The following is a 26,231-nucleotide window of genomic DNA, read 5'->3' as shown; positions in this document are numbered from 1 at the left end:
CTGATGGTAAACTGAGCCACGGCCTCGGCCCACGAAGCGAAACCGCGTGGCCGGCCCATTAGAAATCCAGCCTGGGGCGGCGGCGGTTCCCTCCACGGCCCATGTCCGGCCCCAAAACGCTGCTCTACTTAATTTCCCTCCTCCCTCCGTTCCCTCGTTTTCTGCTCGCTTTCTCTCTCTTCCCTCTCTCCCTCTATTCCCCTTTCCCCCCTCTTCCCTCCCTCCCTCCCTCCCTCCCCTACCTCGCTAACCCCACCCACCCCGCCTCCCTCCTCGCCGGTCCCCGCCGCCCCGCCGCCGCCGGAACCCTAGCTCCGGCGAGGCCCCCGGCCTCACCCGCCTCCGATCGGGCTCCGTGGAGCCCCGCGCCCCTCCGCGCGATCGCGAGAGATCCAGGGGTCGCCGCCGGCCGTGGGGGCGGGAGGAGGCGCGAGCCACATGTCGGGCGTCGGCAGCGGCAGGCCGCCGGCCGCGCAGAAGATCCTGCAGTCTCTGCGCCCGCCCCTCGCCTTCGCCTCGCCGTCGAGGCCGCCCTTCGCCGCGCCCGACGACTACCACCGCTTCCCCACGCCGGCAGCGGCAGCGGCCCCCACCGCCACCTCGGGCGGCGTCGGCGCGGGGGGCGCTGCTGACAGCATAGAGGAGGGGCTGGTCATCCGGACGCCGGTGAGATGATGCTTCTGCTCAGCGAGGACCTCCGGATTTGTTTCCCTTGTGTTTTTCTGGTCAGCTTGCAGTGTCTTCAGATGCTCCAAGACGGCGAATTTTGCGTGCTCTGTTGTTCACATGTGTGGATTTGGGTTTAGCTAAACGAGTCGCAGGTAGATTCGGGTGAAATTCTGTCCAATTTCGTAGCTCCCTGGGAGTCTTCCCATAGTGTCAGGAAGCTCAAATGCTCCGTACGTGCAATTATTAGACGTCAGGTAGGCGCGAACTGTAATTGTTTATGCTTATGCAACCAGGATCCATTGGAGAAACAATTTATCTCACACAGTTGTTGCAGTGCTGCGAGATTTGGAAATGGAGGGAAAGTTTTATGTCATAGACAGTAAGAATCTATGTATTGCAGATGTCGCCCATAAAGAGATCTGGGATAGAGGGAAACTTGGTCAACAGATGCTAATAACATATTCCACTTAATCATTGCCATAATAGCTCACATATTGTGTGGCTGTGAGTATGATTTGGCTTGCAGTAGGACTTCATTGTACCACCGTAGAGGTGTAACCCCTGCATTCTAAACTTCTCTCTGCAGGCTTGCCAAATGAAAGAAAAAATTCTTTGAAAGATGTTTGATGCTTTATCCTTACTTTCTGCCATTATATGTCTATGCAATCCTGAGAGATCTTGCTTATATTGAACAAAACTTGGTGGAATTATTGTCAGTCCAAGATCTAGTCACGTGCAATCTTGTAACAAATCAGTCTGAATCATTCTTGTTACTTTTTTCTGGTAGTTCACATGGAACTCTTGGGCCATTTATTTTAGGTAAAAGCTGCAAATAGGCATAGTTTCACTTCAGCTTCTGATACAACCTTGTGGGTCAGCATTTATATACTTTCGCTTCTAAGCTGATGGCATCAATGAAGCATAATGATTCTGTTTCACTAATGATGCACGTATGGCGTCAGTTATTTGTATGCGTCCTAGACCACATCCACAGATTCTATCGTCACAATTTAGCATATCCTTAATGTTTTCGTTATTAATGACAGCTATGTAACACAAGTCCGTTTCTCTTCTGCAGCTAAAAAGAAAAGCCACATCTGAAGAAAATGATGCTGCTGAGTCAAGTGAATGTATAATTACCAGCACTGGATTTACTGGCAGTCCAATGCTCACTCCTGTCTCTGGAAAAACTGTTAAAACTTCTAAGTCGAAGGCGAAGAACAATAAAGCTGGTCCTCAAACGCCTACGTCAAATGTTGGTGAGTGGAAACTTAGTAAATGATATGCCATGGTCATTTGCTTTGAACTCTTCTTTACATATGTTTTCGTGGAACAAAAGGGTAAAGATGAACATTTTTTTATACGCAGGTTCACCTCTCAATCCAGCAACACCTGCTGGCACTTGCCGCTATGACAGTTCATTAGGTGATCATAACACTCTACATCTTAGGTTTTCTGTTTGAGGAATATTACCCTTTCCATATTAACGCTTGCTGTTACTTATACCCTCCTGATACTTGTTCAGGACTTCTGACAAAAAAGTTCATTAACTTGCTCAAGCAGGCTCCAGATGGCATTTTAGATTTAAATAATGCCGCAGAAACACTAGAGGTTACAGATTTTCTTCATTTCTAGCCATCATCTTGTTTCATCCTTTTGGTATACATTCACAGAATTGTTACAATTTAGGTTCAAAAGCGGCGCATATATGACATTACCAATGTCCTTGAAGGAATTGGACTAATAGAGAAGACACTTAAGAACAGAATACGTTGGAAGTAAGCATAGCTTTCTTCCTTTAACTTGTTTTCATGTATTATGATGCAATCTTATCTCATTAGCCTTTTGCCTTTGCTCTTGTTACTTCATGATGCTAATCTGGCATGACATCACAGGGGCCTGGATGATTCAGGTGTTGACTTAGATAACGGTATTTCTGCTTTGCAGGTATTAGTTTCTGTAAATTTGTTGTTCGTCTTGAAATTGCCATGCTAAGTGCACCCAAGTACCTTTGTATCCTGGGAAGTATGATAATATTAAATCTGAGCTCAATTATATCCAAACCATTTTTGCAGGCAGAAGTTGAAAATCTTAGTCTGCAGGAGCAAGCACTAGATGAGCGTATAAGGTAGATAGCTATTGCATTTTTCTCTGCATAGCTTACAGTCTGCTACACCATAGTTCCAAACGGGAAATATAACCTGGTGTTTTGTTTCCCCACTCAGTGATATGCGTGAAAAACTAAGGGGCTTAACTGAAGATGAAAATAATCAAAGGTAACTATATTTCTTTTACTTCAGTTATACTTGTATGTCACTGTTTAATATGACCTTCAAGTTTCATTTGTCTATTAGGTGGCTCTATGTGACTGAAGATGATATCAAGGGATTACCCTGCTTTCAGGTCTGTTGCTCTACTTAAATGGTTGACTTAGTGTAATCTTTCCATTGCTTTAAACCAACTTTTCTGTTGGAATCAATTTGTATGGTAGATTAGTAGTTAACTGTTAACGTTTGTGCTCTTTCTGCAGAATGAAACACTAATTGCAATAAAAGCACCTCATGGTACTACACTCGAAGTTCCGGACCCGGACGAGGTAGGAATCAGTAAAATAATGGGCTTTGCATACACAAATAAATGGTTGCGTTCAAACTCAAAATTCTTGTATGCTTCTGGCTTTCTGCTGCCTGTGCAGGCTGGTGATTATCTCCAAAGGAGATATAGAATTGTCTTGAGAAGTACTATGGGCCCAATAGATGTTTACTTAGTTAGGTAATGTTGTATTCCTCCTGTGTATTTACATGTTTGGATTGAATTTTAGCTAATCAAAATCTTGTTGTAATGATAGTCAATTTGATGAGAAATTTGAGGAGTTGGGTGGTGTTGAAACACCTGCAAGGCATGCAAATATGTCGAGACATCATACTGTTGAAGATTTCAATGCAACAAATGCTGGACAATGCAGCACATCGATGGATGTGGTACATAATGTTCAGCAAAACCAGAGGACCCCACAGGATCCTAATGCTTCGCACGATTTCGGGGGCATGACAAGGATTATTCCTTCAGATGTTGATGTAAGTCAGATCTTTCTAACATATATTTTTTTGGCCCTTTACCTTTGCCACGGCCATGAAATTTGGTATTGTCAATACAACAATGCATCTATGTTTTAGTTCCCTCAACTCCTGAATGCAGTTCTTTACATGCGAACCTGCTACTAAGTTATAAAGTAGCCTGCTGCAATATCTTGAGTGACTTACCGTCCTACAATTTTGCAGACGGATGCTGATTACTGGCTCCTAACAGAGGGAGATGTTAGCATTACTGATATGTGGAAAACAGCACGTATCCTTGATAATCATTCATTAAGCTTGTTCAAACACATCTGTTCTGTTAAGTAATTGTAGTTGCAATGGAATGACTTAACATGGAAATAGCAGAAGTGCAGTGGGACCAGATGGACTTCTTGTCTGAAGAAGTTGTCACCCCTCGTGCCCAAAATCAGCAGCCGGTCGCAGTCGGTGGGCCACATATGCAGGTTCCAAGCATGGATAAACCATAAGATCATGGTGGCCTTTCAACTCTGACATCTGAAACACTTGGAGCGGTGTTGAGTGAGATGTTTCTGGTGCAAAGAAATGGATTCTCAGGTGACAGCAGGTGCTCATTGCAACAGAAGAGCAGGGTGATGTTATCAGAATCCATCACCTGGAGAGAAGTCAAGGCAGCAGTTCAGACCTTCAGATCGATGTGCACCATTCACTCTGTTGCGGAGACTGATGAGATCAGCTGAGTAAGCTAACAGCTTCCTGCCTGATTTGCTGAAGCATGGCACTTCAGCTTCGCTGATTCGTTGTGAATCCATTGTTGTGCTCATTCATCCACCGTTCCATTCGCTTACCAAGCTAACGGTATCATACAAGTGGTCCATTAAAAAAATGTGTAAACATCGTGTCAAAATGGTGCAGAATGCGTGTAGTGTTGGTGTAACGACACCATTGGGTGAGCATCAGTGTAACACAGAGATCTTTGTACAATTGTTTGATTACCCTAGAGCGCTGTTCCCTTGTAAAAAAAAAAGTGTTCCATGCGTGTAGCAAAGAGGATACTCAAATTTTGTAGCATCCATTTGATCAATCCATTAAACAGGCCCTGGGCCTAACAGTTTTTTAACTATGCATGGATTTCCCGGGTGCGCTGTGATATCTGAGTTCTGAAGGCACACACTGCGACATCAACACTTGTAACGCTCAAAACCCTGGCTGGAATGATTTCAAGCTAAAACGATGCAGCATGGGCGCTGAGCAAGAGTGCAAGACCACGCTGCTCAAGTAAAACCTGAAATAGTTATGGAATCCATTTTGCCAATATTAGTCTCTATTCTGAAACATTTGCAGGATCCCCACCTAGCTAATAACAGTCCCCAAAGAGCAAACCTAAAAAGAAGCTTTGTTCACTTGTCAGGACTCATCAGGAGCTGCCGAGCTCTGAGTCACCTTCGGCTTCTTTGCCACGGGAGCAACCTCCACCACGTTGTCGTCATCCTCGGAGTCGCTAAGAACCTTCTCGTCCTCCTGCGGCTGCGGCGGAGGGTCTGGCTTCTTCGTCATCTCTTATTTCAGCGCCTTCTTGTCATCCAAGGAATGAAGGTGGTCGAGCCCTCATAGACTTCTCCCTTGATTAGCATCTCCGAGAGCTTGGTCATCACGTTCTTGTGCATCCACCTCCTTATGGGCCTGGCGCCGTACGTCTGCAAGAACCGAAACATGGTATGATACCAAACAAACTGAAATAAAACATATTGAGAAATGGTACTCGGATCATGCATAGAACTGCACTTACTGGGTTGTAGGATTCTGACAGGATAACATCCAAGGCATCGTCAGTCGCGGACAGCGAGATGCCCTTGTCAGCTACGCCCGCGACGATGCACTTCATCTGAATCTTCACCACCTCCTTCAGCTTGTCGTAAAAGAAGCAAGCGGGATCAGTGAACTAAATAAGAAGTCTGAAAATGCATGGCGTTGAACAACAAAATAAAGCATAGTAGACAACCCTGGAGGTGATCCAATAAGACGCAACACAGACCTGGCCCCAACGTATTCAGACATGTCAAAGCGGATCAACATCTTCTCACTGTCAAATAGCTGCTCAGCAAGAGCTTTCGCGAGCTCCGTCTTACCAACACCAGTTGAACCAAGAAAGAGGAAAGATCCTATAGGTTGGCCACGCTTATCAAGGCCGGCCCTCGACCGTAGCACTGCCTGCGCAACCAAATTCACAGCTTCATCCTGGCCAACAACCCGCTCGTGCAATCTGTCTGCTAGATGGACCAACTTCTCCTCTTCATGATCCAGTGTGTGGACAGGAATGCCAGTCCATTGGCTCACAACCTTCAGATAGCATTGGAATATATCAAATACATCACGCAGGAAGAGCAGGAATTATTTAAACAACATAAAGGATCGATGCCTACCTGTGCAACATGCTCAGGGCTAACAATTGCTTTCTTCACTTTTTTTAGAAGAATCTTTTGTGAAGCATACACATTTTTTTGGTTGTCAATCTGCATCCTTGTGTTGGCACACGCCTCATCAATAAGATCAATTGCCTTGTCAGGAAATTGGCGATCTACATGCAGCAATGAAATCCATCAGTTCCCTCCAACTTTGTTGAGACATTGTGAGAAAAGGAACTCAACCTTAGGGAGAAGATGCCCCTGTTGCTTTGCCTTAAAGAGAGGGGAGAGAGACTTTGTGATACATGCTTTCAAATTGGTAGAATTGTAGGAAAAAAATGTAGTGTGCACACTTGTATTCATTCAGGACGCTAATGAATTTTGATGATCTGTAACTACATAACCCTATTTCTGCATTGATCATATCAAGCATCATATCATTCATCAATTAAATCCATTAAAACATACAACGTTTAAATGCAAGATTGAAATTGGTAAAGATATTGTAAATTCCCCATCTGTTTGCTTGGCATTCTTATGAAGTATAATCTAGTCAGTCCATGAATACAATTCATAAATTATTTCAACTTAATATATATGTCAAATGCTGTAAACTCAGCAGTTCTCTAATTGGGTATTTGAAATCACAGAAATAGCATGTTCAGAATGATTATGAAAAAACTTGATGGGAAGGAGCAGACCGCACCCCCGCTTTGATTTAGGGGGTGTTTGGATAAGGGGTGCTAAACTTTAACAGTGTCACATCGGATCGGATGTTCGGATGCTAATTAGGAGGACTAAACATGAGCTAATTATAAAACTAATTGCAGAATCCTGTTCTAATTCGCGAGATGAATCTATTAAGCCTAATTAATCCATCATTAGCAAATGGTTAATGTAGCACCACATTGTCAAATCATGAACTAATTAGGCTTAATAGATTCGTCTCGCGAATTATACTCCATCTGTGCAATTAATTTTGTAATTAACCTATGTTTAATACTCCTAATTAGCATCAAACATCCGATGTGACAGGTGTTAAACTTTAACAGGGTGTTCCCATAAGATGCAGGGTTCGAACCCGGGTTTATAGGCTGAGAGCAAGCTCTAGTAACCAGTCGCTTGCGAGAGCACCTGCCTCAGAATGATTATGAACCAAAGCTATTAAGGATGGTGACTATGGTCAGTTCATTGTTTTTTATTTCTTATATTGATTTTTGAAAGTGGCACAAATCACCACCAAACTAAGAATCAACGCCAGAAATAAGCTACAAACAGAGCATATTAGCTAGAATTCCCTTCTCAGGTCTCACCGAAAACAAAGAAAAGAAACGAAACGAAAGAAGTCCTCACCGTACCGGTGATATATCGAGCAGCAAGCTGCGTGACGGCAATGATTGCGGAATCCAGGATTTTGAGGCCATGATGCGCCTCGTAGCGCCGCCGTAGCCCCTGTAGGATGTGCATGGTCGTGTCCGTGCTTGGCTCCTCGACGAGCACCTTCTGGAACCGCCGCTCCAGCGCGGCGTCCTTCTCAATGTACTTGCGGTACTCGTCGAGCGTGGTGGCGCCGACGCAGCGGATGCGGCCACGGGCCAGCGCCGGCTTCAGCAGGTTGGCCGCGTCCACCTTGCCGCCCGGGGCCCCGCCGGCGCCGACGAGCATGTGCATCTCGTCGATGAACAGGATCACCTTGCCGCCCGCGTCCTCCGCCTCCTTGATCACCCGGTTGATGCGGTCCTCGAACATGCCCCGCAGCGTCGTCCCGGCCACCAGCGCGCCGACGTCGACCTCCACGACGCGCGCCCCGTGGAGGGGCTCGGGGACGGCCCCCGTGGCGATCCGCTGCGCGAGGCCCTCGGCGATGGCCGTCTTGCCGACCCCGGGCGCGCCGACGAGGACGGAGTTTTTCTTGGTCCGGCGGCAGAGGGTGCAGACGACGCGGCCGATCTCGCCGTCGAGGCCGATGATGGGGTCCGTGTTGCGGGCCGCAGCGGTCATGTCCCGACCGTACATGTCCAAAGTCGTCGGATACGGATTCAGAACGGCCGCCATGGGCGCTGAGCCGGCGACAAAGAAAACCCGCGCGATCTGCCCCCGGCGGCGGAAGCCCCCAAAAACGTCGGCGTCAACGCAGAGTCGGAAATAGAAGGCAAACCACCCTATCCGCGGCCGGAGACGCGCCGGGCGCCTTGGACACTAATGCAACGGCGGGGAGAGGAAGAGGCGTCCGCCGGAGTCGTCGACGGGGAGACGGCACAGGGGGTACAGGGAATTAGTCGGCGTACGGCCGGGACACGAGTAGCGTCCGCACCGGAGCCAGGAGGCGAGGCGCTGCCGTCAAGGTGGACGCGGCGATCCGGTGAGAACTGAGAACGAGCAAGGATAGGATAGAGGCGGAGTCGTCGCCTTTCCGTCGACGGCGGTGGAATGGACTTGCTCGACGCAAAGGGTTCGCTATGAGTACAGTGGGGTCGATCATTTCTGGTGAATATTGAAAATCGAGTTGGATGCATTCTAGTAGATGGATTGATCCATTACAGGCAAACTCTGAATATTTCCGTTGACGGCTTGTTGCTTTTTTTACAACTCGCCAAGAGGAGGGAGTTGTCTGAGATCTTAATTTGGCTTTTATATTACCTTTTTATGTGTCTGAATATTAAAAACGATACGAGTAGATTTGTCTTGAATGTAGTTTTATAAGAGTACATTTTTGATATATTTTTAAAAGAGTCATCTACACCACAACTAGGTATTAGTTTCTATTAGCTATGCCCAAATTTTGTGGCATGCATACAACTCCTTTTACAAAAAAGAAAAGATCCAGCATTTCTTTTAGATGTTTAGCACCTAGATAAGAGAGTCCAACACTGAAATTTTTAGTTACATAAAGTAAACTTAGGAATTACAAAAAGAAATCATTGTAACTAATGTAACTAAATTGCAAATATATAAATAGAAATTCAGTCGGTAGTGGCCATGTTTCCCATACATACTAATTAGGAAGAAGAACGAGCAAAGAAAACAGAAAGGAGAAATAAAGTGTGGCTAGTAGAGAAGAATAGCCAGGTGTGACATAGCTTCCTTATCTTATAAATATTTTGTATGAGCATATTTATTAGAGTAAGTTGCACCCACCATACCATACGTGGGTGCAAATTGGTCCAACAACTTTTAAAATGCTCAATTTAGTACAATAACTTGCAGATGGGTGCAGGTTGGTCCAATAATTTGTAATATGCTCAATTTAGTGCAATAATGATGGATACCTAGATTAGAGATATCCTAAGCTATTGGTAAGCCTAAAACAAAGAAGGGATGAGAAGGCGAAGCTAATTGGGCCGAGCGAAAGGCTGCCACCATCGCTGCCCGACTGACTGACGGCGCCCGAGGTCAAGGCCCAGGAATTGAGGAAGACATGCCATTAGACCGGCCCAAGGCGCCACGCGAGGGTCTAGGCATAATGATGGGCCAGGCCTATCATATAGCTAGACCTGACTGATGTGGCAGCCACAGCCAAGCCCGCGTGGGCCGAGACGAGGAAAACGCGGGCCGATCAGTCGGGCGCACCGTCATCCGTGCCCCAGAGGGTGAGACAACCGCCCCAGGACAAAGGCTCCTAGATGGGAATGGTGTTGTGGCACTGTTCCGGATGAGCCTGGTCAAGGGCGCCCGATTCACTATCAGGACAATATCTGGTGAAGTGATCGGGGGTAGGCGCCGCCCCTAGATATGTGTAGGGGCCAGGTTCGGCGACCAAGGTGACTGGAAGAGCTGGCCCTGGACGAATATTTCGGCGGATATCAAGTGGAAAAGCAGCCCCGACTAAGGGATGGGCCCCATGGCTGTTGATCAAAGGAAAGCACTCGACTGAATGAAATTGCCGCAACTGTGTAACCCTCCCCATGAGCCATGTATATTAGGACAGGGCGGGACGAGAATGGGATTCGACCCCTAGTAGAACACACTCACATACACACACACACCATTTGTAACCCCCTACTGCAAACTTGAGCTCTCGAGCCCAGGAATAAAGAACTTGCATCACGAACTAGACGTAGGGCAAATTGCCTAAACTAGTATAAATCTCCTATATCTCGCAAGGTAACCCATCCGAGGATTCATGCGGCAAATCTTCACTAGTTGGTGCTACTAAACGTCAACAATTGGCGTGCAAGGTAGGGGCCTGTTGCGTGATCATCATCCCTCTTCCGATGGCTTCCCCCTCGCCCACAACAACTGTACCTTCACCCCTGGGAGCGGCATCCACTTTGGGAGCTTGGACTTCGTCGCCACTGCTATGGTTGACCTCCAGCTCATCACGCTACCAGCGCAGGGATAGGTGCTGTTCTTCGGCAGCCTCAGCTTCATCGCCAACGCAAATGGCGACCTCGAGCTTGGTGACCCAATGACCCCGTGCATCGTCGATGCGAACGCCGCGGCTGACAACACCCTCCTCAACACCAAAGCAGACGCGATCGCCCATCACATCAACAGCTACCTTGGCCCGAACCCGTCCCGAGAGGAGATCGAAACCATTCCCTACGCACTGGTGAACATCTTCTCCCAGCTGACGGCAAAAGGCTCGGAGTAGGCAATGGAACGCAGTCGCGTGGCCACGATCAGCTTCCTCATCAGATTGATGAACACATGCCAGGCTTACTCGCGGAAGCTACGAGAAGCCATCATCCATGTTCCACGCGTCTCCGTCTTCGTCGGCATGATGGACTACGCCATGGCGTCCGTCCACGACCTCCTCGATGATGACGCCAGCGACGGTTCGAGTTCAGAACCGGGGCCCTACGGCAGCAAGCACCCGTCATGGGAGTGCAACATGGCGGACCTCACAGACACCCCCATCATCGAGGAAGCCACCATGCACACCCCTCCTAATTAGCAAATGACGGAGCAACATGAGACCTACGCTCAAGAACGGACGGAGCGCTTGAAAGCGCGACGTGCAGAACTTGAAGTGGAGTGGCGGTAGCTAGAGTAGGAACAAAGGGATCTAGAACCCTAGTGACGGCGACAAGGAGATGCCGCATGAGCCTGCTCTCAGCAGGTCCACCACGAGATTGTTCAGGGGACCGAGGACGTGCCCCACTTCGCGCGGGCAAGTTAGAACATGGTCGCCATAGCCATGATCCTCCGCTTCATCCCCGAACCGGCCAACCCAGTGGTCAGGCAGATCCTGCGGGGGCTCTTGGAGGTAGCAGCCATGCAACAAGCCGAAAGCTCCCACACAAGATGACATGAAGTGTCAGGAAGCAGGCGGAGCTGTGCCAACTTCTAGGATGACGAGGCCTCCACCCGGTCGGGTGCCTTCGGATGCCCGGGGAAGATCAACCACGCCCTGGCTTCAAGCCATCACGCCCCGGCCGTGTCAATACACGACAAAATGGGCAACAAGCGGGACACGCGCAACACAATCAACACCTGACGACGCGCCACCAAGGAGCCTGTGGTTGCCAAGAAGGAGAAAGGATGCCATGATGACTGGCAAGCTCGGAGCCCCAGCCCCAATGGGCCCGGGCCCCCAGCCTTCGGGCGGAGAATCTGCAATGTGCCTTTCCCCCTGCGCTTCCGTTCACCGACGCACGTCGCCAAATACGTCGGGGATACTAATCCCCGGGTATGGCTCGAGGATTACCGACTGGCCTGTCGGGTGGGAGGGGCCGAAGATGAATACTTCATCATCCAGTACCTCCCTCTTTGTTTGGTAGACTCCACTAGGGCCTAGCTCGAGTACCTACCCCATAGCCAAATCAAAGACTGGGTCGACTTGAAGGACGTCTTCATCGAAAACTTCCAGGGCATGTACACTCGGCCCGGGAACTCGTGGGACTTGAAGAGTTGCAGTTAGAAGTCGGGTGAAACCCTTTGAGACTACATCTAGTGATTCTCAAAACAGTGCAACGAGTTCCCCGACATAGTCGATGCAGATATAGTTGGGGCCTTCATCTCCAGCACGACCTGCCAGTCCCTGGTGCACAAGCTCAGATGCTTGAAGCCGCGAACCACCAAGGAGCTGTTGAACATCGCCACCAACCACACCTTATGGGAGGAAGCTATGGCTGTGCAACGCTTGGTTTACTTCATCAGTGAGGTCCTATCTGGCTCTAAAACTCAATACCCACAAGTCCAGAAGCTTCTGTATGCTGTGCTCATAGTGTCGGGGGAAAATCTTAACGACCCTTCGAAGCCCATGGAAACAACAAAGACGCAGAGGCCTAGGCCCGCCTAAGGGAACAACGACTGCCGTCGACCCAACATGGGAGGTACAAGCCACGCTCCGCCTCACCCGACCTCATGCCTCGGGGTCGGGCGCCCCCAACCTCCGTAGGAAAGAGCTCCGCCTCGCCCGACCACGGGCCTGGGGTCGGGAGCATCCCACCCCCCACCGCAGGTCTCCACCTCGCCCGACTCCAAGCGTAAGGGGTCGGGCCACCTCGGGCTCTCCAGACCAGAATCCGCCTCGGGCGCGGATCCCGTGGGTCCCCCTGTCGATTTCGTCATAAATGCGCCGTAAAGCTGTCAGAGGGAAGGATATTCACGCCCCCACGCAACCCGTCGCAAGTACCCATGCACGGCTGCATAATACTTGCTACAGTAGCTGCGACCCTCTCCGATTGGCCATAGGGCACTCATGGTTTGCACCGCCTAGAGAAGAGGAAGCCTCGCCCGCCCTTGTGCCCCGCGCGCCCGGTGGCAGAGATGCGACGTCCGCTCTCCGTGGGCCGTCAGTAGGATGGCAAGATCCGCCACCTCCCCCAACGGACACGGGGGTCACGACGAAACGCCATCATCGCGTCCGGCAGCTACAGTCACCGAGGAAGCCATCGACACGACGCAGCGGCTGCCACCCTCTTCCGGCAAACGCGCCGGTGGAAGCCGATGGCCGGCGAGGATGCCGACGACCTGGGAACTTGCTTCCCCTCTCGCGTTGTATTTTTACCTAGCCATGTTTATCTTTTTACCGCTCCCCACACTCGATCTCACCTGTAACTCTGGTGGCCTCCTTACGCTATAAAAGAGGAATCGGGGGCCTGAGACAGGGTGAGGCGAAATGCACAACTCAAGACACCATAACGCTCCCTAGACAACAGAACGCACGAGCGCACCCTACTAGAGCGTTAGGGGACATCCAAGAGACTTGGGACCGGTTTCCTCTCTTGCACTCCTGTAACCCCTACTACAGAATCTCGCGTGGGTAACACGAGCAGCTCCCGACACTGGACGTAGGGCGTTCCTTTGCCCGAACCAGTCTAAACCCTGTGTCTCCCACACCACCATCTCAGCCTTACGCGCATAAAAGAAATTTACTAGTCTAAGTCTTGACCTGCTAATCTTGACAACGACAGTTGGCGCGCCAGGTAGGGGACCTTTGCGCGTACATCTCCGGCTTCAGATGGCCAGCCATGACGCCAGCTTCGCTCCGGGCTCCCTGATCCGCTTCGGGAGTCTGGACTTCCTCGCCACCGGGGAGGGGATCGAGCTGATCCCTCTCCTCATCTTGCCCACTCGCTCCACCATCCCCGGCTCCGCCGCCGGGACAGCGGCGAGCGGCCAGTCGCGCGCTGGAGGGCCTTCCCCAGGGGGCGGCTCTTCGGGCTGCACAATGCCGCGGTGACCTACGGTCGCCTCCTGACGTGGTCCATGACCGTGTCGCTCGCGAGCAACGAGCTCGCAGGCGTGGCGAGGACGATTTCCGACGCCGGCTCCGACAACGGGAGCCACCACCCCTCGCGCGAGTGCTTCATGGCCGACGTACACTCCAAGGGTTCCAACGACGACGGCACCGAAGGGAGGCAAAGGACTCCCCCACCGCGCGCCGCGGCTACGACTGGGGCCCTCGGCAAGGCCCTGGTGCGACCTCGGCAGCTGGAGGCGCGCGCGGCGTCTCGCCAGGAGGTCGAGCACCCCCGCAACGAAGGCGGAGCACGACAACGGGCGCGCGACATCCAGCAGCGCATCTGCGCGGACGAAGAACGCCCCCAGCTCTTCGCTCGCGCCAGCCAGAACATCGCCGCTGCGGCAGCCCTACTCCGGCGACTACCCGAGCCGGCGACGCCCGAGGAGCGTGGGGCGTGCCAAGAGGTGCACAACCTGCTCGAGTGCGCCGCCGTCCAGCAGGCGGAAAGCTCCGCGTCCCGGTGACGCGGGCAATACGCCAGCAGGGCAGCGCCTGATGCACCCCCAGAGAGGCGGGGGGAGTCTGTTCACCAGCGTCCTCCTAGGGCAAACCAGTCCGCGCCCGCTCGACGGACACTACCGCCCGCAGGAGGCGGGGCTCGGTCCGTTCACCGACGCGTCGGCCCTGTCCGTGATGCCCGCAACACCCTGGACGCGCGGAGGCGCTCCCGCGCAGACAGGAAGGAGGGGGTAGATCGCGGCTACCACGTCCACCGCGGCGGGCGCTACGACAGCGATGAAGACCGCAGCCCGAGCCCCGACCCGGCGGGGCCCCGGGCCTTCTCCGCGCGCATCCTGAACGTGCCGTTTTCGCCACGCTTCAGGCAACCAACGAATGTGGCCAAATACTCGGGGGAGACGAACCCCGGGGTATGGCTCAGTGACTACCGGCTTGCATGTCAGGCCGGTGGGACGGACGATGATCTGTTCATCATCCGCAACCTTCCACTCTTTCTGGCCGACTCGGCACGTGCCTGGCTGGAACATATCGCTTCGGGTCAGATCCGCAGCTGGAACGACCTGAAGGAGATATTCGTGGGAAACTTCCAGAGCACGTACACACGCCCCGACAACTCCTGGGATCTCCGGAGCTGCCGCCAGGGATCAGACCAGTCCCTCCGGGACTACATCCGACGCTTCTCATGGAAGTGCACCGAGCTCTCCAACGTCACGGACGCCGACATCATAGGGGCCTTCCTGGTAGGAACCTCCTGTCGGCCCCTCGTCCATGAGCTAGGGCGCCGAGGCCCACGGACCACGGAGGAGCTCCTCAATATCGCCACCAGCTACGCCTCAGGCGAAGAGGCCGTTGGAGCAATCTTCGACCGCTCCAAGGGAAAGGCAAAGCGGGAGGAGGATGCTGACGAGGGCACCTCCAACCGCCAGCAGAAAAAGAAGAGCAAGCAGCGGCGCGAGGCTCCCCTCGTGGCTGCTGTTGAGCGCAAGTGAGGACAGCCGCCCCCAGAGGGCACCCCCAACTTCTTCGACAAGCTACTCGAGGGACCATGCCCGAACCACGAGTTCCTCGTGAAGCACGCCTACAAGGACTGTGACCTCATGAAGAGGTACTTCGTAGGCAACCCGGTGTAAGGCAACCGAAGACGGAAGCCTGACGAGGAGAAGAAGGATGATGAGGAGAAGGAAGACAGATTCCCCAAGGTGGACGGCTGCTTCATGATCTTCGGCGGCCCGACGGCGTACGACTCCAAGTCCTGTTAGAAGCTGGAGCGCCGCGAAGTCTATGCGGTCGAGCCTGTGACACTGGCCTTCCTCGACTGGTCGGGATCCGCCATCACCTTCGACCGGTCTGACCATCCGGGACGCGTCCGGCATCCGGGGCGCTACCCTCTCGTCGTCAACCCTATCGTCGGCACGACGCGCCTCACCAAGGTGCTCATGGACGGAGGCAGCGGCCTCAACATCCTCTACACCAAGACCCTCGACACCATGGGGATTGACTGCTCCCGCCTCCGCCCCAGCAAGGCGCCGTTCCACGGCGTCGTGCCAGGGAAACAGGCAATGCCTCTCGGGCAGATCGACTTGCCCGTCACTTTTGGGACCCCTTCCAACTACAGGAAGGAGGTCCTAACCTTCGAGGTGGTAGGATTCCGTGGAACCTACCACGCCATCTTGGGGCGGCCGTGCTACGCCAAGTTCATGGCCATCCCCAACTACACCTACCTCAAGCTCAAGCTGCCGGGGCCCAACGGGGTCATCACCGTCGGCACGTCTTTCCAAAAGGTGTATGAGTGCGATGTAGAATGCTGCGAGTACGCTGCGGCCATTACCTTCACAGAAGAATTGGTGGTCCAGCTCGCGGAGGGCGCTGAGGACCAGCACGACTCCAGGCAGTCGGCCACCTCCTTCGAAGCCATCGAAGGCGTCAAGGAGGTCCTCCTCGACCCCAGTAGCTCCGACGGCCGGACCGTGCAAATTGGCGCTACCCTATCTCCCAAATAGGAAAGCGTGCTCGTCGACTTCCTCCGCGCGAATAGCGATGTTTTCGCATGGAAGCCCTCGGACATGCCCGGCATTCCGAGAGAAGTCGCTGAGCACTCCTTGAACATCAAGGCCGGCTCCAAGCCAGTAAAGCAAGGTCTACGCCGCTTTGACGAGGAGAGGCGCAAGGCCATCGGTGAGGAGCTCCAGAAACTTTTGGCGGTCGGATTCATCAAGGAAGTGTACCACCCTGAGTGGCTAGCTAATCCTGTTCTTGTACGAAAAAAGAATGGGAAATGGAGGATGTGTGTTGACTATACCGATCTCAACAAGGCGTGCCCAAAGGATCTGTTTCCTTTGCCACGCATAGATTAGATAGTCGACTCAACCGCCGGGTGCGAAACCCTCAGCTTCCTTGACGCGTATTCCGGCTACCATCAGATCGCGATGAAAGAGTCCGACCAGCTCGCTACCTCTTTCATCACCCCCTTTGGCCCCTACTGCTATGTCAAGATGCCATTCGGCCTCAAAAACGCGGGGGCTACGTTCCAGCGATGCATGCTGAAGTGTTTTGGGGATCTCGTCGGGCAGACCATTGAGGCTTACATCGACGACATCGTAGTCAAATCCAAAAAGGGCGACCAGCTCGTCCCCGACCTCGAACTAGCCTTCGAAAGGCTGAGGGAGAAGCGTATTAATCTCAATCCCGAAAAATATGTTTTCGGGGTTCCGAGGGGCATGCTGCTAGGTTTCATCGTCTCCGTGCACGGCATCGAAGCCAATCTGGAGAAGATAGCAGCCATCAGCAATATGGGGCCGATCCGAAATATAAAAGGAGTCCAGCGCATCATGGGATGCTTGGCGGCTCTGAGCCATTTCATCTCGTGCCTTGGTGAACGGGGGCTCCCTCTCTATTGACTCCTAAAGAAGACTGACCGCTTCGAATGGACCGTCGAGGCCCAGGAGGCACTTGACCGACTCAAGGACCTCCTGACGAAGGCCCCGATCCTAGTCCCGCCGACCGACGACGAGCCCCTCCTGCTCTACATCGCAGCGACCACCCAGGTGGTTAGCGCGACCCTAGTGGTGGAACGAGAAGAGGAGGGACAGGCCCTCAAGGTGCAACGCCTGGTGTATTTCATCAGCGAAGTCTTGTCCGAGTCCAAGGCGCGCTACCCACAGATCCAAAAGCTCATCTACGCTATCCTCATCACAAAGAAGATGATACGCCACTACTTTACCTCCCACCCGGTAACGGTTGTTTCGTCGTTCCCACTCGGCGAAGTGATCCGGAACCAGGACGCCACGGGACGAATCGCAAAGTGGGCGCTCGAGCTCATGGACCAGGGCATCACCTATACCCCCCGCACTGCCATCAAGTCCCAGGTACTCGCCGATTTTGTAGTAGAGTGGACGGAGATCCAAACACCATCGGCGCCGGAGAAGCAGGAGTACTGGACAATGTACTTTGACGGATCATGGATGAGGGCCCGTGCTGGAGCGGGCCTCGTTTTCGTCTCTCCTCTAGGCGTGCGCATCAGGTACATGATCCGCCTCCACTTTCCTGCGTCCAATAATATCGCCGAGTACGAGGCCCTCCTCAATGGGCTTCGCATCGCCATCGAGTTGGGCATCCGTCGGCTAGGCGTTCGGGGCGACTCTCAGCTACTTGTCGAACAAGTCATGAAGGAGTGGAGCTGCCACGACCGCAAGATGGCAGCCTACTGCAACGAAGTTCGCAAGCTTGAAGATAAGTTCGACGGGCTGGAGCTCAACCACGTCGCAAGGCGTTTTAATGAGGTAGCCGATGAGCTGGCAAAAGCAGTGTCCGGCCGAAAGCCCGTACCCAACGGTGTCTTCGTCAGTGACTAGTTCAAGCCCTCAATCCGTTGTCAAGAACCGGAGAAGGTCAGTGACGCGCCACTGGCTCCGGACTCGAGCCTCGACCCAGGAGAGGTCGGCAACGCGCCACCTGTCCCAGGCTTGGGCGCTGGCCCTGACAAGGTCGTCACCGCTCCGCCGTCTCAGACTTGGAAGCTGACCCCTCCGACCCCGCTATCATGGAAATCACTACAGACCCCGCGGCGGGGGTCGACCCCCCGCCCGATTGGAGAGCCCCGTACCTCGACTACCTCGTCTGCGACACGCTCCCGGCGAACAAAACGGAGGCACGTAGGGTTGCGCGTCACGCTAAATCCTTCGTCATTATCGACCAAGAGCTCTACAAGAGAAGCCACACGGGCATCCTCCAGCGCTGCATCCCGATCGAGCAGGGAAAGGCACTGATTCAAGACATCCACACCGGAGCCTGCGGCCATCACGCCGCGCCAAGTACCCTCGTTAGCAACGCCTTCCGGCAAGGTTTCTACTGGCCGACAGGGGTCGCCAATGCCACCCACGTGGTCCGCACCTGCGAAGGGTGCCAGTTCTTCACGCGCCAAACCCACCTGCCCGCGCAGGCACTCCAGACCATCCCCATCACGTGGCCCTTCACGGTCTGGGGGCTGGATCTCGTTGGGCCCTTCAAGAAAGCACCCGGGGGCTTCACCCACCTGCTTGTCACCGTCGACAAGTTCTCCAAGTGGATCGAAGCACGACCGGTCGCGCAGATCAAGTCCGAGCAGGCGGTACAATTCTTCACCGACATCATCCATCGCTTCGCAATCCCCAACTCCATCATCATGGACAACGGCACGCAGTTCACCGGAAAGAAGTTTCTCCAGTTCTGCGACGACCACCACATCCGAGTGGACTGGTCGGCCGTGGCACATCCCCGCACGAACGGGTAGGTCGAATGAGCCAACGGCATGATACTCCAGGGTCTCAAGCCACGGATCTTCGACCGCCTCAAAAAGTTTGGCGAATGGTGGGTCGCGGAGCTCCCCGCAGTCCTTTGGAGTCATAGGACAACCTCGAGTCGGGCGACTGGCTTCACCCCGTTCTTCATGGTCTACGGGTCTGAGGCCATCCTGCCCACCGACCTGGAGTACGGATCACTGAGGGTCAAGGCATACGACAAACAAGGGAACCAGGCATCGCTCGAAGACGCACAAGATCAGCTCGATGAGGTACATGATGTGGCCCTGCTGCACTCGACCAAGTACCAGCAGGCCTTACGACGCTACCACAGCCGCAAGGTGCAAGGCCGAGCCTTCAATGTTGGCGACCTGGTGCTCCGTCTCGTCCAGGATAACAGGGGTCAGCACAAGCTGACCCCTCCGTGGGAAGGTCCCTTCATTGTCACGCAGGTACTACGGCCAGGCACCTACAAGTTGGCGACCCCCGACGGACAAATCTTCAGCAATGCTTGGAACATAGAACAGCTAAGGCGTTTCTACCCCTAGATTTCATTTCCAAGTTCTGTACATAGACACTTCTGTACGTTTAAAAATTTTTATGGAAAAAAGAATTTTGAGTTGGTCCCATTCAAGTTTCAGTTCAAACTCACGGATATCTGACCCTGGCTCTACCTCAAGGCCGCATATCCCTCGGGGGATATCAAGGGCTCCGGCCTAGGCCACTTGACACCCTCTCAAAATGCTTTTTCTTTCCGAGCTGACCCTCTTTCTGAACTTTTGGGCATGAAAAGGAGAAAGTGCACGAACGGTGTTCAGGCAAGATTGATCGGACCGCGAAAAAACCTACGCCCCAGCGGCTACGGTGCCCTCTCTCATCAAAGCTTACTGACACAACCAACGACGCGCTCTAAACTTTCGAAGTCCGAAAAACAAGAAAGAGGATCGAAAACTTTCTCACGACAAGTTTTAGAAAAGCCTCTATGGCCATCACAAAATAAGTCTGAAACTAACGTATTTACATCTTGGGTGCCAGCCCGATACAGTTAACTCATCCGGGGATCCTCGGGAGGGATGGCTTCATCCTCCAGGAGCTTCACCAGGGCCTCTGTTGGGTTGAACACCGACGCGTCGATCTCGTCCAGCTCAGCCTTGGAGTAGCCGGCGGCGTACCCCCCGCTCATCCCGGCGAAGTTGATGCCGGAGTAGTGGGAGCCGAAGACCCCAAAGGCTTGCCTCACGCCGGTGTGGAGCGCCTCCGGGGCGATCTCGTGGGCCCGGCGGTAGGTCCTGAGGACACGAGTCACCACGAGCTCATCCCCTCCCACTGGACCATGTTGAGGCCATCGCAGACGACGCGGACCGCATCCCGCAGGTTACCGTGCTCAGCGCGCTCCGCGTTGAGCACCTCCCTCAGCCGGGTGAGCTCGCCTGCAAGGATTACCCAGAAAAACCTGCTAAATCAAAAATCACCGCAATATCACAAAGACAAAGGAATAAACAGAGTCTTACCCTCGGACTGGGCCTTCAGCTGGCGCTCCCAGTCGAGCCCCTGGGCCACGGAGGCCTTAAGCTCCCGCGCTTGCGCTTGAAGCTGACCGACCTCTGCCCCAAGGTCGGCCGCCACCTTTTCAGCCTCCTCCTACGGACCTTCTCGGCGTCCCGGTCCTGCCAAGCCTTTTGCCGCTCGCGCTGGATGCGCTCGACGGTCTTCTGAAGGGCTTCATGTTCCCCCTTCAGCCGTGTGAGCTCCTCGGCGTCGTGGCGGGCCTTTTTGGCAGTGGCCTGGAACTCCTCGCGGTCGCAGCGGGCCCTCTCAGCGACGACCTGGAGCTTGGCCTCCGCCCGCCGCGCATCCTCCTGCGCCGCTTGCTCGTGCCTCTGCAGATCGTCGATGACCTGCTGGGCGGCGCCAACTTGCATGGACAGCTCCCCGGTCCGCTGCCTCTCCAAGTTGAAGCGCTCCCAGAGCCCCCGCTCCAGCCGAAGGAAATCGGATTTCCCCCGACTGCATTCTTGCAGAGCCTGCAAAACAATACTCCATCAGGGGTAAAGCAACGGAGAGGATACAACCACCAACGGAGAAGGTACCATACCTGGCCACCGAGGAGGACGACGCCATCCAACTGCCCCAATGCCGAGGACAGAGCCGCGCGGACGTTAGCGAGGCCGCCCTGCATCGCCTGCCACTTGCCCCATTCCGTGGCATCATCCAACGTGAAGAGGGGCCTCTGCGGGTCATCACGAGACGGCCAACGCAGGATGGACCCTCTCCACGCCTTGGGAACGGGAGTGGCCAAGGCAGAGGCGGGAGCCGACCTCGACACTGCCGTCACAACGGGCGTCGCCATCCCGGAAGCCGCCGGGCTCACCGACGGTCCCGGCGCAAGCACCCTTGCCCCCATCAAGGCCGCCACGGGCCCGCCTGCCGGCGCCACCGCCTCCAACGCGGGCACCGGAGTGAGTGTCCCCGTGGCCGCCTCGCCCTCCATCGCGACCGCCGGGGCAAGCGTCCCCACCCTCGTCAGGGCCTTTGGAGCAGGCACCTCCGCCTCCGCCGCCGGTGCCACCTCCACCGTGGCTCCCCGGGCGGAAGTCCCTGTCTCCATTGCCACCGCCTCCTCTGTCGCAGCCGCCGGGGTAGGTGTCCCAGTCTCCCCCGCTGCCGCTATCCCCGCCGTGGCCACGGGGGCAGGCTCTCCTTCCTTCGTCGCCGCCACCGTCCTCGTCGCGACCGCTGGGACATCCGTCCCTGTCTCCACCGCCGCCGTTCCCTCCGCCTCGTCGGCGTCAAGGTCGATCACCTCCCCGGCCTGAGGGCCCCCGGGAGTGATACTCTGCACCGAGGGGTCAGCCGAAGAAGCAGAAGGCAGAGCGGGGTCCGCACCCTCTCCCGTGCCCGGTGGCGGCACCACTCTATCGGTCGCCACCGCGGGGGCCACCTCCGTGGTGGAACCCGCGACCTCACCAGGGACCACGCCGCTCGCTGCGGGCGGGGCCGCGGTGCGCCCCGCAGGGGCGGACAACACCCGCAGCGCCTTCTTGCGCGCCAGCTGCGGGACAAGACCTCGAGGGGCGGCGCTGCAAAAACAATCAACAAACATCAGTGGAAACAAACAAAATGCACGGAAAGGAATGAGGTTCGCAAGGAAATTCAAGTCACGTTCCCCCAACACAAGGACGGCGTGCGCGCTTCGCCTCCGAGCCGGACGCCGACTTCGAGGCGTCCGGCAGCGGCCACTTGTCACCGCTCCTCTGCTCCTGGGCCGCAGGTGTGGGGATGGGGGCGGGCTCCATAGACCAACGGGGGGCACTCCGCGCCGACCCCTGGGGGGCGCTCCGCGCTAACTCCTGGGGGACGGCCCTAGAGCTTTGCGGGGCCAAGTCCCGGGCGGACGGTCCGTCCGCTTCATCCCTCGCGGCCATTTGGGAGCGCGTCTCCCGAATAACGAGCGCGGCCGATCGGGGGGACAGGACACACTCCCCCTCCTCCTCATCATCCTCCTCCTCTTCCTCCTCATCGTCGTCGTCGTCGTCGTCGTCGTCGTCTGAGACAACCTGTCCTCGTCGCCGCCGCTGGAACTCCTTGGCGGCCCTCTTCTTCTTCTTTGCCGTCTCCTTGTCCTTGTGGCGCTTTTGCTTCTCAGCAAGGAGACGATTCTGCAGCCGCCGCTCGGCGTCCTCCGGCACCGGCAGGCGCGAGTCCATGACCCGGGTCATGCTGCCCTGCAAACGCAAAAAGGCCCCGCGTCAGAGGGGCGAACTAAGAAACATGAAAAAAGAAGGTTGGCGCACAAAATCCTTACCAGGTCGATGAAGTTCTCGTCTGGGCGCATCGGAGGGTGCCCGGGCACCAGGTAGTCGGCATCCTTGTCCTCCAGCGCCTCCCGAATCCTCTGCCGGATCTCGGAGGCAGCGAGCGCACCCGTCGCAAGGACGGTGCCCTCGGTCGGCACGCCCGGAGTCATGTTGGCAAGCAAGCGGACCCGGAGCATCAACAGCACCACCCGCCGGGCGTGGTACGCCCCGATGACTCCGGCTCCAGTCAACCCCCTCCCCTTCAAGTGCTCGATGGCCTGCAGCAGGCCATGGATCCGCTTCTTCTCCTTATCGACCGGGCCGTACGCCCACACCTCCGGCGCCGCCTCGATAGTGCGGCCGGTGAACTCCGGCAGGGGGGAGTTTGAGTAGTTCTTCACATAGAACCACTGCTGGTGCCACCCCTTGTGGGACGCCGTGGTCTTCATCGCCATGTACTCCTTGGCGCGGGTATGGCGGAGGTGGATTCCGGTGCACCCTATCGACACCGGGGGCAACCGCTGCTGGCTCCCCTTCTTCTCCGCCTTCTGATACAGGCTGACCGTGAAGAAGTACTTCCACAGCGAGAAGTTGGGCTCGATGTCCAGGAACCCCTCGCACAGCGCGACAAACACCGCGATGTGCTGGATCCCGTTGGGGTTGAGGTGCTGCAACTCAAGCCCGTAATATTGCAGGAGCCCGCAGAAAAAGAGGCTCGGCGGAGTCGCGAACCCCCTCTCGTGGAAGTGGGCGAAGGAGACGACATAGCCGGCGGGCGGCACCGGCGCCTGCTCCGTCTCCGGAAGCTCCCACTCAACCGCCTCCGTCCTCTCGCAGAGGAGGCCCTTCCTCACTAGGCCTTTGGCGCGCGAGGGGCTGAAGTGAGAAAGCGCCCAGGATCCCATTGCCGGAGAGGGAGGAGCCCGACGGGGGATGGGAAGAAAGGGTGCGGCACTGGGCGGAGGAAGATGAAGTGGGTGCAGGAAAGCTAAGGGCGCGCGAGGAGGCAAAAAAGCTTGAAGGCAGACGGCGGGCGGAACCGGCGAGGCGAAGCTTTCGTTTTATAGGGAAAGCACGGGGAAAATAGAAAAGACGCCCTTGTCACCATAAATGCGGCGCCAGGTACGCTCCGCCATGCCCACCTCTTTTTCGGAAACCGTGCGCACGACCGGCAGTAGAAGCATCCCCTCCTCCCTCGATTCACGGGTCGGCGCCCTCCACCGCTTCACCTCCCGGGGATGCGCGCACGACGTCCCCCACGTCCGGCCCAAGGCGCTGCTCCCTCCGTGTCCGGCCCAAGACGCGGCCTCCCTCCATGTCCGGCCCAAGGCCCACGAAAAGGTAAGAAAGGGATACAGGGCTGAAAACGCTGCTACGGCCCATTACGATCTAGGAGTTCGAAGGTTGGCCCACCACGGGTTCGACAACTGCTCCAGGATGCCCCCGAGCGAGGGGTGGGAGGAGATGGGTCCGCAAGCGACCATCACCCAGGCACACAATAGCCCAGGTTGTCTCAATCTCACATTCGAGTCCGAACCGGCATCAAAGTTCATGGTTTTTCCTCGAAGAAAGGCAACGAGCCCCCGGATCCAACCGAACGGATTCGGAAACTATATGAACTGGCCGATCGGAGCCTGGGGTATGCCACCAGCTTGGCCCAAGCCGGACCCCCCCGAACGGGGACCAGGACCCCACTTGAATTCGCCCGTTAGTAGCTCAATGAGCACCACGGTTCGTCCGACGAGGATAGCGTGGCACGGCTCGTCCCCTCCGTCCCAGCGAACGGACGCTTGAGGGGTAACGTACAAAAGTCGACCTAGTCACCCGACCGGTTCCCTGCAACGCGGGGGGGGGGGGGCTCGTGGGCTGGCCTCGCAACTAAAGGCCACACGGGTGGCCTCGACTTAAAGACTCTCAGACAGAAGGGAACAACCAGAAATCCCCCTACTCCGGGTTGCTCACAAAAACGCATTGCCTAGTTGGCCCCCTCAGTCAAGACGCATAAGCGACGCCTCCCGTCCCGGATCAACCGCGAAGACCCCCTGTGGGCAATGACAACAGCCTCTGGAGGAGCGTCCCCGCTCCAGCACAGGCTCGGGGGCTACTGTCAGGGGAAAATATTAACGACCCTTCGAAGCCCATGGAAACAACAAAGACGCGGAGGCCCAGGCCCGCCTAAGGGAACAACGACTGCTGTCAGCCCAACATGGGAGGTACAAGCCACGCTCCACCTCGCCCGACCATGGGCCTGGGGTTGGGAGCGTCCGACCCCCCGCCGCAGGTCTCCACCTCGCTCGACTCCAGGCGTAAGGGGTCTGCCCACCTCGGGCTCTCCAGACTAGAATCCGCCTCGGGCGCGGATCCCGTGGATCCCCCTGTCGATTTCATCAAAAATGCACTGCAAAGCTGTCAGAGGGAAGGATATCCGCGCCCCCACGCAACCCGTCGCAAGTACCCATGCGCGGCCGCATAGTACTTACTACAGTAGCTGCGACCCTCTCCGATTGGCCATAGGGCACTCATGGTCTGCACCGCCCAGAGCAAGAGGAAGCCTCGCCTGCCCTCGTGCCCCGCGCGCCCGGTGGCAAAGATGCGACGTCCACTCTCTGCGGGTCGTCAGCAGGATGGCAAGATCGGCCGCCTCCCCCAACGGACACAGGGGTCATGACGAAACTCCATCATCGCGTCCGGCGGCTACAGTCGCCGAGGAAGCCATCGACAGGACGCAGCAGCCGCCACCCTCTTCTGGCAAACGCGCCGGTGGAAGCCGAAGGCCGGCGAGGACGCCGGCGACCTGGGAACTTGCTTCCCCCCTTGCATTGTATTTTTACCTAGCCATGTTTATCTTTTTACCGCTCCCCACACTCGGTCTCACCTGTAACTCCGGTGACCTCCTTACGCTATAAAAGAGGAATCGGGGGCCTGAGACAGGGGGAGGCGAAACTCACAACTCAAGACACCATAACGCTCCCTAGACAATAGAACGCATGAGCGCACCCTGCTAGAGTGTCAGGGCACATCCAAGAGACTTGGGACCGGTTCCCTCTCTCGCACTCCTATAACCCCTACTACAGAATCTCGCGTGGGTAACACGAGCAGCTCCCGACACTGGACGTAGGGCGTTCCTTTGCCCGAACCAGTCTAAACCCTGTGTCTCCCACGCCACCATCTCAAGCCTTACGCGCATAAAAGAAATTTACTAGTCTAAGTCTTGACCCACTAATCTTGACAGCGACACATAGCAAAGTGAAAGCTGCGACACTACTTCGAATCCCACCCAATATCGGTGGTAACCGGCGCACCCCTCGATGAAATTGTGCACAATCAAGACATGACCAGGCGGATCGCGAAGTGGGCGATCGAGCTCATGGGATGCA

The 26,231-nt window shown here is 55.3% G+C and overlaps 1 protein-coding gene and 1 pseudogene across 1 annotated transcript; one reads left to right on the top strand and one right to left on the bottom strand.

Annotated features, from left to right (window-relative positions):
• Positions 1 to 234: 234 nt before the first annotated feature.
• On the top strand, positions 235 to 4,848 carry LOC101756119 (transcription factor E2FA). The gene is made up of 14 exons (XM_004952611.3): positions 235 to 666; positions 1,748 to 1,928; positions 2,038 to 2,094; positions 2,195 to 2,280; positions 2,359 to 2,447; positions 2,565 to 2,616; positions 2,745 to 2,797; positions 2,895 to 2,945; positions 3,024 to 3,072; positions 3,200 to 3,265; positions 3,365 to 3,441; positions 3,518 to 3,746; positions 3,951 to 4,017; positions 4,110 to 4,848. Exons 1-14 carry the CDS (start codon positions 439 to 441, stop codon positions 4,232 to 4,234), a joined length of 1,410 nt encoding a protein of 469 aa, XP_004952668.1. The 5' UTR covers positions 235 to 438; the 3' UTR covers positions 4,235 to 4,848.
• A 168-nt stretch (positions 4,849 to 5,016) lies between these two features.
• Positions 5,017 to 8,539, bottom strand: LOC101765320 (annotated as a pseudogene).
• Positions 8,540 to 26,231: the final 17,692 nt, after the last annotated feature.

This window comes from Setaria italica, chromosome I (genome assembly GCF_000263155.2).
Source record: "Setaria italica strain Yugu1 chromosome I, Setaria_italica_v2.0, whole genome shotgun sequence".
In the NCBI taxonomy this organism is placed as follows: domain Eukaryota; kingdom Viridiplantae; phylum Streptophyta; class Magnoliopsida; order Poales; family Poaceae; genus Setaria; species Setaria italica.
The sequence above is the reverse complement of the archived record's forward strand: the minus strand, read 5'-3'. Positions and strand labels throughout refer to the sequence as shown.

Excerpts from the sequence above, each read along its gene's own strand:
- LOC101756119 (XM_004952611.3), top strand. The coding sequence starts at position 439 with ATGTCGGGCGTCGGCAGCGGCAGGCCGCCGGCCGCGCAGAAGATCCTG. Across the intron at positions 3,266-3,364 it reads AAGTTCCGGACCCGGACGAG|GCTGGTGATTATCTCCAAAG; the intron begins GTAGGAATCAGT and ends CTGCCTGTGCAG. Across the intron at positions 3,747-3,950 it reads TTATTCCTTCAGATGTTGAT|ACGGATGCTGATTACTGGCT; the intron begins GTAAGTCAGATC and ends ACAATTTTGCAG.